General features: G+C 41.1%; 1 protein-coding gene and 1 long non-coding RNA gene across 2 annotated transcripts in view; one reads left to right on the top strand and one right to left on the bottom strand.

Annotated features, from left to right (window-relative positions):
• The window catches only part of LOC146670845 (uncharacterized), a 372,233-nt gene that overhangs the window by 240,350 nt on the left and 119,054 nt on the right, over positions 1 to 12,829 (bottom strand). The window lies entirely within an intron of this gene.
• Positions 661 to 12,829, top strand: part of LOC146670848 (carnitine O-palmitoyltransferase 1, liver isoform-like) — a 66,883-nt gene continuing 54,714 nt past the window's right edge. Inside the window, exons 1-2 of the mRNA XM_085402945.1 lie at positions 661 to 766; positions 6,597 to 6,739. Of these exons, the coding sequence (XP_085259071.1) occupies positions 6,599 to 6,739 (141 nt within the window). The 5' untranslated portion in view covers positions 661 to 766; positions 6,597 to 6,598. The remainder of the gene's footprint in view (positions 767 to 6,596; positions 6,740 to 12,829) is intronic.

Here is a 12,829-nt window from a genome sequence, read left to right as displayed (position 1 = left end):
ATTTGTTTATCCTTGTTGTACTAATACAACTTATTATAGAATAACTTGGCATTTTAGTACCCTTGTCGCACAGTGTTGCCTTGAAGCAACAAACCAATATCTGTTTGGGGGGGCTGGGTGTCAAATTTATGATTGATATATTATTAGGGACCCTAAAGCTCCCCCAAAATAGGGAGAAATATTTTTTCCCCCAAAATTAAAAAGTCATGCAGTAGAGGGATAAAATAAAATAAAATAAAAATAAAATAAAGGCAAACTAAGACTGTCTCGCACTCTTTTCTTTTTGTTTTCTAGATGTTGCTTACCAGGGTCCCGTTCATGTAATTCAGAAGCTATAATTAATGAGAAAAAGGAGCGTATTATAATCACAAGTGGGCGGGTTTTCCTACACTGACAGTAGTTTTTTGAGGAGAAATTTACAGCAAAGACGTCTCACTCTGACATAAATACATTTCCCTTTGATGTATTTATGTCAAAGTGACATAAATACCCCCCCCCACACACACACACACACACACACACACTTCATTTCTATGTATTTTTATAACTTTGTGTCAATTTCATGTTATTTGCCATATGCCCATTATGCGTACACATTAAGGCCCATGAGCGTGTGAGAGTGCAGCATCTTTGTATATAGAGACGATCTCTGTCAGACGGCGGAGCGGTTGGGGGTTTTCAAGCTGTGGCGTGCACTCTGTTGCTGGAAGAGGTGCGGTTCGTACCAGCGTCTGCGTATTAAACTTCACACGGAGAAACTGCAGAGGTACGTTTAGATTAACTTTGAAGACCACTGTTTGAACTGCGACCTTAAAAGAAAAATCTAACTTCTCAGTTTAAACTATTCTGGACATTTTCCGCGCTCTTGGCTTTTGTGAATCTCGCGGGGTGGAAGCTGGTGTCGAGCATGAATGGACCACTGTGAAGTTGAAGTGAAATGGGAGTAATGTGCACTTGCAGTATATATATATGCTAACTAACACGGTGTAGTTCACACAAGTGATCTCGGTGTGGGGTTTTAGTGGCAGCTGTTTTTGTTTGGTAGCTCACGCTCCACACTTAGAAGCGACTACAAAACAAAGTGATTGCGAGTGAGCAGGATGGCTGCACTGTTGGCATTTTCTTTACCAAGAATGGAAGGAGCTTAGCCGTATCCAGGACGGGTTGGTGGTGGGAAAGTTCCCCGATACTCAAATCTGCTATCATTATTCCCTTGTATTGATTTGGTGAGTTGGGACAAGCCCTTACACCAAACAGAACTGACTCATTGGACTTGACCTTGTGCCATGGGCGGGTGTAAATATAGAAACATACAAACAAGAATATGCAAGACATTCCAAAACAAAGTTTGACGAAGCTAATTATGGCATCTAACTCTCAGTCTGAAAGATCGGTGGGCAAGATAATTAAGATAGTAGTTAAGTAGACTGGTAAGAGTTTAAAACCACTGTTTAAAGCACCCGTGTTTGGTGTGTGCTAGTTTAACTTCCGTGTTAAAAAGCTAGAAACAGCTTTCCTACTGGCTATACGTTACATTAAGGTAGTGTATGTTAATGCTTTCGTGTGCACGCGCGCCTCCTCGTGTGCACGCGCGCCAACGGCAGGAAAAACCAGCTTGTCTACGTTGTTCAGATGCTTCAGCAAGACAGTCCATTTCGTAGTTTTACTAACGCTACTAGAACACAAGGGCGTAGATTTGGCATGGACGGAAGGGACATGTCCCCACCAATATCCAGCGATTATTGAATTGTCTCCACCAATAATTTAAACTCTTCGAGTAAAGAAAAACAAACCCGATAGAAAGAAAAAAACATCTGTCGACGTCTCATTCACACAGGACTGGAATCCTATAGGAATTTACAGAGGTCATTTAGAAAAGGTGCAATGGCTTGTAGCTAGTCGAAGTGTGCAAAGCCAGTGAAAGGTCAAGTGTCCGTTTCACCTGTTTCTGGTTACATAGGTGGGGGGAGAAGTGTAGTTGTTTAGTTTAAACATAAGTGGTGGAAAACATCTGTCGTGGCTTTCACTGATGACACACTACCTCGTTTAGAGTATAGATGGCACGATACCACTTTTTTATGTCCGATACCGATATCATAAATTCGGATATCTGCCGATACCGATATGAATCCAATATAGTGTTTTTTAATCAATAAAACAGTTTTTTTAAATATTTTGCTGCTTTTTGTATAAGTTCATACTCAAGTTTAAAAAACCCCCACTAAAGCTATTCTTTTATACCTGTATGTTTAAAAAAAAAAAATACACTGCAGCCAAAATATTTCATAGTTCATCAAAACTGATCAACCTAATAAACTTAAACCTGCTCCATCCTCCCTATTCTGGTATTTTAAAGAGTAAGCAACCTAACTAATAGGGCTTTAAAACTCCCAGCAAAAAAAATAAAAATAAAATAGGGAACCACCCACCCTCCACCTCATGATGCTTAATTGACGTAATCAACTGTAATTTGATGCGGTGTGTAAAAAAAGCACAGAAATAAATTATTTTTCAAGAAATATTAAATAGATTCAACATCTTTCTTCAACAGAACTGCAGACTGCACAGATGGTTCCCTCCCAAAGGAAAAAGTACTATAGCTTACTAGGGTATATTAGACCTAATAGTTACTATATACAGTAATGGACTTCTATACATTTTACATCAGATTAAAACTTTGGGTGTAAGATTCAGATAATTATTTATTAAAAGCTCGACATTTTAAATGAGAATAAGAAAGAAAAGTATGTCTTTGTGCCCCCTTTTCCCTTTTCACTGGTCCGACGTGCTACGGTTATGAGCCGAGTTATGCTGTGTCGCAAGTTTTGTGAGGTGCTTTTTTGATATTTAATGGATCGGATTACATTTTTTTGTTTCTCTCCAATATCCGATCCAGTGATTTACGCTAGTTTCGGACCGATACGTAATATCGGATCGGTCCATCTCTAGTTTAGAGTATAAATATATTGCCACAAGTTGCCGGCAGCAGCATTATAGTGACACAGCATAAGTCAAATATAAGCACAAAAGCATCCCAAGTGATGTTTTTCCTGGAAATTCCAAGTGAAGTGTGTAACTGCTTGACAGTAAAGCAGTTTAACAGTGTAACTACAAAAACAGTGCAAGGTTATAAAACAGTTGGTGCCCTGGGTAAAATGTAAATGAAAACAGACTGCAAAGATTTGCAAATTTCATGCACCCATATTTTATTTGGAGTTGAACAGAGAAAATGCATCAAATGTTTGCACTGACAAAATGAATGCTCACAAAAAAAAATTTGTGATTTGCAGCTTGCACATCTGCTTCCATCCAAATGACATAATTTACAGGGAAAGCCTGGCATATTTCAGCAAAACATTTCTAAACCACGCACTGCACTTATTACAACAGCATGGCATTTTAGTAAATTAGTCCGGCTGCTGAATGGCTTGCGGTCCAGACTTTTCACATTTGAAGTATCATGAAAGACAAATGGTGACTAAAGAAGACCCAGAACTGCTGAGCTGCTACTAGAGCTGGCTCAAGAGTTAGGAGTTCGCCTTGTAATCGGAAGGTTGCCGGTTCGAGCCCTGGCTTGGACAGTCTCGGTCGTTGTGTCCTTGGGCAAGACACTTCACCTGTTGCCTACTGGTGGTGGTCAGAGGGCCCGGTGGCGCCAGTGTCCGGCAGCCTCGCCTCTGTCAGTGCGCCCCAGGGTGGCTGTGGCTACAATGTAGCTGCCATCACCAGTGTGTGAATGTGTGTGTGAATGGGTGGATGACTGGATATGTAAAGCGCTTTGGGGTCCTTAGGGACTAGTAAAGCGCTATATAAATACAGGCCATTTACCATTTACCATTTAGAGCTGGGCGATATGACGATATATATCGTGTGGACGATAGAAAAGTGTCTATCGTGCCATTTGTCTTCTATCGTTTCTAACCTAATTTTATAAATTATTACATAAAATATGTCATTAACCGGTCGGAGTGGGCACGCTCCGTTTTGCCTAATTATTTTTAAATCCCTGTATAACTGGAACCATGTAAGCTAGGGCAATAATTTTTTTTGCATATGAAACCGGAGGAGTTGTACTTACATCTTGGGGCGATTGTGGAGTTCGCCTTGTAATTGGAAGGTTGCCGGTTCGAGCCCCGGCTTGGACAGTCTCGGTCGTTGTGTCCTTGGGCAATACTCTTCACCCGTTGCCTACTGGTGGTGGTCAGAGGGCCCGGTGGCGCCAGTGTCCGGCAGCCTTGCCTCTGTCAGTGCGCCCCAGGGTGGCTGTGGCTACAATGTAGCTGCCATCACCAGTGTGTGAATGTGTGGATGACTGAATGTGTAAAGCGCTTTGGGGTCCTTAGGGACTAGAAAAGCGCTATATAAATACAGACCATTTAAATCTTATGCTACCAGCTTGTCCTCGGTCACGGTTTCCTTCCACATATAGCTTTGCAAAAATTGCATAAAAAGCACTTGCAGCAACAAAAACATAATATTCCAGAAACACGCTTTGCCGAACAACTTTTCATAACACTTCCTATGTTGGAAGTGTTGTTGTTGGTCAGTGCGAACTATCGCATGTCCGCCATTACCTGCCCGGAACCGGAAGTGACGTCATTTTCGCGGAAAATGTAGTTTTTTGTTTGTTTGTTTTTTTTACCTTCAGGGCCTTATAAGCCTATACTGGTGTTTTTAAAAGTTATGTTTGACTTTATGCGTTTCTGTATCATTTCTGGGATGCTTAGAACTCAAATTACACTGTTGGAAATCGTTTATTTTGATGCACATGCTGTTTTTTTGCAGCAAGTTGGGAAAAGAAAAACTATAGCCAGCCGAAGATATAGCAGTCTTTCACACAAGGCTCTTATGAGAAAACGTCCAAGCGCCATAAACAAACCACAGGAGCCGTCTCGCATTACATTTGTAAATTCATGGCCCCTGTTTATGTAGTTGAGAAGGACAGCTTTCATGACCTCGTCAAAGTCCTTGATCTGAGGTACGTTATGCCCGGTCATAAGCACTTCAGTAAAGTCGAGTTGCCTCGCTTATATGACGCATGCCGGGCCAAAGAAGAGAAGGATGTTTGCAGTGTTGTGCATTATGCTTTGACGACTGACCTATGGACGAGCAGAGATGCGCAGTCCTACATGAGCATAACCATCCATTTCATTAACAATGACTCCACCCTCTGCGCTCGCTGTTTACAGACTGCATACTTTCCATATGACCACAGGTCAGGTGGTATATTGTGATATATATCGTTATCGTGATATAAAATAATTCATATCGTGATAAATATTTTTTCCATATCGCCCAACACTAGCTGCTACAAACCGATATCGGACAAGTTATTAAGTTAGTCAGCAAATACACATACAAAATATTGTCAGTTGAAGATTAAAGCACCTACCAATATTTATTTTTTTCTCACAAGTTATTATTTAAGCAAGACTGAACCTCTGTACTAATGAAATCCAGCACTGTGGGGCTTTTAAACAAGGCAGTTAAACCTTGTTTGGGTTCACAAGTTATGGTTATGGAGGAATCCAGATCATTCATCCGTCCTCCCGAGAACACAACAGTTCTGTGTCCTCGGGCAAAGTTTCAGCAACTGCGTTCATTGTGAGACAGTGTCTGCTTGTCCACATCCACCCCTCCCACGTTCACACACACCAGCAGAGAAATAGTTGTTGGAAGTGAGAAATGTGTGGCAATCAGTTGCTTGGCTGCGCAGCGAGAAGAGGAAGCAATAACACAAACACGCTCCCTGCAACGTGACTTCAAAGATTGTGTGTTGCCTGCTTTCTGTAACTTCATGGGTGTTGGATCACCATCTTTTACTTGAAACTTTGTTAGTCTGCATGTGGCCCCTCTAGGCTCTTCTCCTGCCCCTCAACGGAACCCTTACTCCAAAAAAACATCAGAGAAACCAGTGATGTCATTCAATGTTCCGCTAACAAGGAGCAGCGGTGACTCAGAGTATTTAGTCAGTCCTCCAGTGAAACTGCCTGTCAGACTCGTGTTCCTCCTGTTAAACCTGGTCTGTCTGTCTGCTGCTGAAGGCACGATGGTATTTGCTCAGACTTGCCAAATCCTGGTCAGAAATTTAAGTCTGATAGGAAAAAGGATGAGTTATATGCAATTATACAAGCCAAAATCTAGCTTGTTCCAGAAATGCCACTGAAGTTATTAAATGTGTTGCGTGGAGCTCACTGAGGATGAGACGTGTCGGCGTGGTGGCTGCTGTTTACACAGTTCAGTGTTGAAACAGACTGTGGAACTGCAGGTTTAGTCAAACAGCAAGCAGCATGTACTCTGTGTGCATGGGGCTGCCGTGAGACAACGACATTCCAATGATTCATTAAATTAGTGTAACAATATCGTGCAGAGAGCTACGTTGAGGCTTATCAAATTGGCTGTTCATTCATAAAGCAAGCCAAAAATTTACAGGTTATGAAATCTTATCTGAAATCGCTCACATTCTTCTCCACAATCACAGTCAAAGTCATGATGGTTTCCTGGCTGCAGAGATCGAGTTTAGTTTTGGATCAGATAAGAAGTAAACAAAACACCGCTTCCTCTTGGTGTTCACATTTGTGCTTGTGTTTCCATAGAAATGGCAGAGGCCCACCAGGCAGTGGCATTCCAGTTCACCATAACACCAGAGGGCATCGATCTGCAGCTGTCCTACCAGGCGCTGAACCAGATCTACCTGTCTGGAGTACGATCCTGGAAGAAGCGAGTCAGCCGCGTGAGGGTGAGCATCACAACCCCAGACTAATCAGGCTGTGTACGATTTATTTAAAAAAAAAAAGTTGTTTACTGTTCATTTAAAGCATTTATTTCATTAGAATGTTCAAAATGCAAAATTGTACTAGTGGGGGGGGGGACAAAGGTATGAGAATCCCATAAATGTTTAATGCTTGGAGGAGACTCCAGGTGGAATGGGTGGCACATATAGAACGCCAGGACTGCCATAATGAATTAATTAAATACACCATTAAATAATTAATTAAATGTGGCAATAATTAATTAAAATTGGAATTAATTAATTAAATAAATAGTTATGACACATGTAATTAATTAATTATTGACACATTTAATTAATTATTTAATGATATATTTATTTATTTCATTTTGGCAGTCCTGGCGCCTGGCTCTCATCATGAAATAATTTTATCTGTCAGCCTCACCCATCAAACTCAGGAGGCGGGGTTAACGCTGCCCATGCAGCTTCTCTAACATTTGATTGGTTGCCGTGCAAAGTAAGTCAAAACAGGTCGATCCTAGATAATCGATTGCTTGTGTAGACTTGGGGCAGCCAGGTATCCCAGAATGCAGATCAAATCACAGGCAGCAATGGTGGTGGTGTAGTTTTAAAATACCCCGTTTTTCTGTCACCAGCTACACTTTTAACAGTGTTTTAGCCGCGAATGTCGCGCCGTATGTCTGGTCAGGTTGTCAACATAGAACATGCTTGCAAAAGTGCTCAGATGTTTTCAGAGATTTCACTAGCTCTGCTAACAGTTAGCATGCAGAGCGCACCCAGGGGGTTACGTTAACCGGTTTGTTTACATATTCCACTCTCCGTGTTCCACATGTTGCATTCGCAGATTCTCATTTTCACCGAACGATCGTCTCTTTCCGCCTGGTCTTGTGTCTCTGTGCTTCTGTAACATAAAGAACGAGCTGACATTTTTCTCACGAAACCAGCGATCAGCTCAACAGACCCTCAGTTTACCTGCATGCATCCTCCTCCTCATCTGTCAGCTGTTTAACACCTGCTGCTAATTCAAGAAACACGCCTAGTTACCTGGTGATAGTCACAGTTTAACTGGGCAGCCGGTGCTCAATATAAAGCAATGTCAGCGCATTTTTCTGCACAAGATAAGTAAATATAGTGTTTTCCCCGAGCGCAGAGCTGCTGGAGCTTGTTTCCTTACAGAGCACTTTATAGGCGAACAGCTTTATCAGCGGCTGATGTCCAATCACCGGCACACAGCTTTGAAACCTCAGCTGAGTTTTAGCTCTCAGTGGTTAAACGCTGGACTTCATTCACTCAGGTTCTGTCTGTCGGGTCACGTTTACTTCGCTGTTTTATTTACAACTGAGCAAATCGGTTTGGCTGAGGTTAAAGTTACGTTTCATAACTGCATAGTTTCACAGACGTTTAATGGTTCACTGGCACATGTGTTAGACTGAACTATTCGTTTTTCTTTATCTGGTGTGTTTTGGATTTAACAGTGAATTCTGAGATTAAACTGACTTTTAAAATGTTTTTATACAAAGAGAAGGCACATTTCCACCGAGAGGAGCAGAGTTTGCAACAGCATGTTCATCATGAAGTCTGCAACCTGGACAGAAATATTATATCATCTGTTTTTTAATAGTTATTCAACTGTATTCTAAGCACCAGCTGTCTGTTAGAATGTGATTTTTTTCTCTCTCTGTTGGCAGAGGTATAAAAATGCGCAGGAAAATCTGACGTGCATGGCAAACTTCAGCGACGATATTTAGGGAGGAATAAACACACATCAGCCTTCGGCCATTTTGATGAACGCATACGCCCCCTAGAGCGCACTGACTTTATTAACAGCCACACAAATGTGAACCACACATCAAACATAAATGAACCATTTGCCTGTCTCCATAATTGAGAGCATTTTCTCTTCTTATGTCAACACTCTCTCTCTCTCTCTCTTTTTTTTTTTTTTTGCTTTTTCGGTCATGTTATGTTTACCTGTCAAAGGCTTGTTACAAACTATGAAACACATGGTGCAGACTTCTGGATGTTAGAAGAAAACTAATACCGCTCATGAAGGAGACTAAAGGCAGGAAGGTGTCCTTTAAAACTAAACATGTTAATAGGACCTCCCTGTTTATATCATAGTTTATGATATAGCACGTGTATTTCAGTAATAGCCTGCTGATTTCAGTGTAGTGGTGAACAGTCGCACAGCTCACGTAGGCGTTATCTGTGATACTCCTTAACTATAATTTATCCAAGTTAACTTCAGTTGACCATTCAGACGGTTCTTTTGCAATGAAAAACATAAACACCCATGCTGCCGGTAGGTTTCCTCAGTGCCAGCTGTTAACATTATAGCTGCTTATGCAGTAACCATGGTAACCACGGACTCTGAGCGGCTGGATCGACGGAGGTCAGACAACAATTTTACACGTATGATCTTAAAACAGGACACAGCCACTATACGTGCTGGCCTCATATCAAATGTGAAGGCAGACTGAGTCTATGTTTGACGTTTTTTATATCTAATCTTCCTTTTCAAACATTTAAACAGCAGCGAGTCTGCAGCTGAGGGAATACAAACTCAAACTGTCGGAACAGGTTTGCTCGTTTCTTGGATTCATTTGGTGATTTATTAAATCTATAACTGTTATTCTAATCTGCTGCTGAGTCTCTTCCACTTTTCTTTATGCTGTATATTTTCACGTCTCTGGAATAGTTGGCAGTTAGATAGTCAGCTGGGAAACTTTGTGTTAACTCATGGAGCTGAGGATATCGTGGACATGCTGACCTCGCTCCGTGGTGTACAGGGCCGTTTACCCTCATGATTAATATTCACAATAAAAATATTAGCCGAACATCATGAAGTCTGTATGTGTTTCACAGTGTCGAACAACCTTTGTACAGTTAAAGCCAGCAGTTACTACATGACGGAAACACCAACGTTATCTCTTTTATGTGTTTATACACAGGTCACGCTGATTACTGAACAAAAACCCAAAGATCAGATGTTAAACAGATTTATTTGCTCTCTCTCCTCCTTAAACATGTTTTTAATGTTAGTTATAATTCAGAATTGGCGACTGAAACACGTAGGACACATAAGAACATCAGGAAATAAAACACCGATAAATATAACCTCAGTAAAAGAAGTCAGCGGGGGTTACTACAGCTGTGTACCGGGGCCTGCGCTTTGTCGGTGGGATTGCTTGCGAGGCGAGCGGGTCTATCCCACGCTTTGCCGTGAGACTGGGCAGACATCTCCGAAATCATCGAAACACTTTTGCAAAGAGGCTGTATCTTGACAAACCGACCAGACACATGAAGATTAAACCACTACATTCTCGGCTAAAAAAATATTAAAACGGTATTTGGTGACACACAAACAGGGTTTTTCAAAGCTCAGTTCTGTTAGCTTCCACATGCCGGTTGTTGTGTGCTAGAAACAATGGCCACCAGGCCAAAGCAATGGTTTTGACTCGATCAGCGTTAACCCCGCCCCCTGAGTTTGATGGGTGAGGCTGACAGATAAAATTATTTCATGATGAGAGCCAGGCGTCAGGACTGCCAAAATGAAATAAATAAATATATCATTAAATAATTAATTAAATGTGTCAATAATTAATTAATTACATGTGTCATAACTATTTATTTAATGAATTAATTCCAATTTTAATTAATTATTGCCACATTTAATTAATTATTTAATGGTGTATTTAATTAATTCATTATGGCAGTCCTGGCGCTCCATAGGCACATGCTGTCACTGTGATCGTGGTTAAATCACCTAGAGATGGCACGATACCACTTTTTTATGTTCGATACCGATATCATAAATTTGGATACCGGCCGATCCCGATCTGAATCCGATATAGTGTTTTTTAATCAATAAAACAGTTTTTTTTTTTTAAAACATCTTGCTGCATTTTGTATAAGTTCAAACTGAAGTTTAAAAAAAAACACTTAAGCTATTCTGTTATACCTGTATGCAAAAAATACACTGCACCCAAAATATTTCATAGTTCATCACTGATCAATCTAATAAACTTAAACCTGCTCCATCCTCCCTATTCTGGTATTTTAAAGAGTAAGCAACCTAACTAATAGGGTTGCAAACTCCCAGCAAAACAAAAAAAAACAGGGAACCACCCCCACCCCCACCTCATGATGCTTAATCAACGTAATCAACTTTAATTTGATGCAGTTAAAAAAAAAATGCAAAAAAATAAATTATTTTTCAAGAATAATTAAGTACCGTATTTCCCGGACTACGAAGCGCACCTGAATATTAGCCGCACAAGCTAAAATCAGGGGAAAATCCTGTTTTGTACATACATTAGCCGCACCTGACTAAAAGCCGCAGGTGTTTCAATGTTGACTCATCATATGTAAGAGAATATGCACAAAGCGAATTGTCAAGAAAGAGACGGCTGTTTGGAGAAATCACTTTTATTAATATTGTGAAAAACAAGTTATGGGTACATATTTGCATAACTTTTTATGCAAAGTACAAGTAGCGGTAATTACAAGTACGAAACATGTACTGTGCTTCATAAATGAGTAACAAATGTAGTACATAACAGTAACCTACAGCACACCAGAAAAATAGATTCGGCCTACCTTTTAGGCTCAGGTGCAGTGACACGGCTTCAACAAGAAGAAAAGTCAGTCCTTCACCACCATCTTTCTCTTCTTCCTGCACTAAAACCACCAAAGTCCTCTCCTCCAGTGTCGGAAACGAACAGGCTCAGGGTGGATACGTCATCCACTCTCAGCTTCTTTCCTTCGTTGTCACTTTCAAAACCAAAGAAATCCTCGTTGTCAGAGTCAGAGTCGAACACCCTCTGAAGGGCCGTGGCGGTGTCCTCCTCTCCATCATGCAACAGTCCAGCCCTTCGAAATCCGTTGGTGATCGTGGATGTTTTCACACTTTTCCACGCTGTCAGATTCCACCGGTGGAGTTGAGCATAACTTGCTTTTCGCAAGTTTATCGCCGCTCGTCATCCACGTCTCCCGCTGAACGCGTAGCGCTGCTTTGAAGTTTGTTTTTCGCGCTACTTGTATGGCACTATGTTTCCTGGCGGATGGACATGTGACCAACACACCACTCTTGAACCCCGATACTGTGTGTCTGATCACATGCCCTTCCGCCAGGCAATGTAGTGCTGTACAACAGCGGAACAAATCTTACGATATGACAAAAATCATGGACAATCCATAGAAAAGCCGCACCTGACTAAAAGCCGCAGGGTTCAAAGCTTGTGCAAAAAGTAGCGGCTTATAGCCCGACAATTACGGTGGAGTCAACATCTTTCTTCAACAGAATTGCAGACTGCACAGATGGTTCCCAAAGGAAAAAGTACTATAGCTTACTAGGGTATATGAGGCTACGTTCACACTGCAGGTCTTGATGCTCAATTCCGATTTTTTTATCAAATCTGATTTTTTTGTCTGCTCGTTCACACTACAAATAAAATGCGACAGCAAACGCGCTCTAGTGTGAACGCTCAAAGCGACCGCATGCGCAAAAGAAGATGTCACACACAACGCGCTCTGTTTAGACCCAGAACAAACTATATTGTTTGACTGATGGCCTTAATATAAAGACTTCGGACTTCACGTTTCCCAATTTTTGCTTTAAGTTATTTTGTTATTTACATAATAATGTAAATAACCTAATAATGACCCTTATTGCTGTTTTAGAGGAGCGCTGCTTCAAAGGATAGCTGCAGATTTCTGTCAGAATCTGCAGATTATACAGTAAAAATAAAATGTTAACGTTGTCTTCCCAACAGTTTCACTAACATCTACACTGGATGGCCAGGAAGGGTTCACAATGTCTTCTCCAGCGCTGATAATTGGCGTCTGTCTTGTGTCAGTGACGTAAAAAATGGATTTAATGCGACTTGACCGTTCAAACAGCAGTCGCTTTCTAAAACATCGGATATGTATCGGATTCAGTACCACATACGAAAGTGACCCCGATCGGATTTGAAAATATCGGATTTGCGCCGTTCACACTGTCAGACCATGATCGGATATGAATAATAATAATAATGGATTTCATTTATATAACGCTTTTCAAGGCATCCAAAGCGC

This window comes from Rhamphochromis longiceps, linkage group LG4, assembly GCF_057381845.1.
Source record: "Rhamphochromis longiceps isolate RC_006_pf linkage group LG4, R_longiceps_female_GT1.1, whole genome shotgun sequence".
Lineage (NCBI taxonomy): Eukaryota > Metazoa > Chordata > Actinopteri > Cichliformes > Cichlidae > Rhamphochromis > Rhamphochromis longiceps.
The sequence above is the reverse complement of the archived record's forward strand: the minus strand, read 5'-3'. Positions and strand labels throughout refer to the sequence as shown.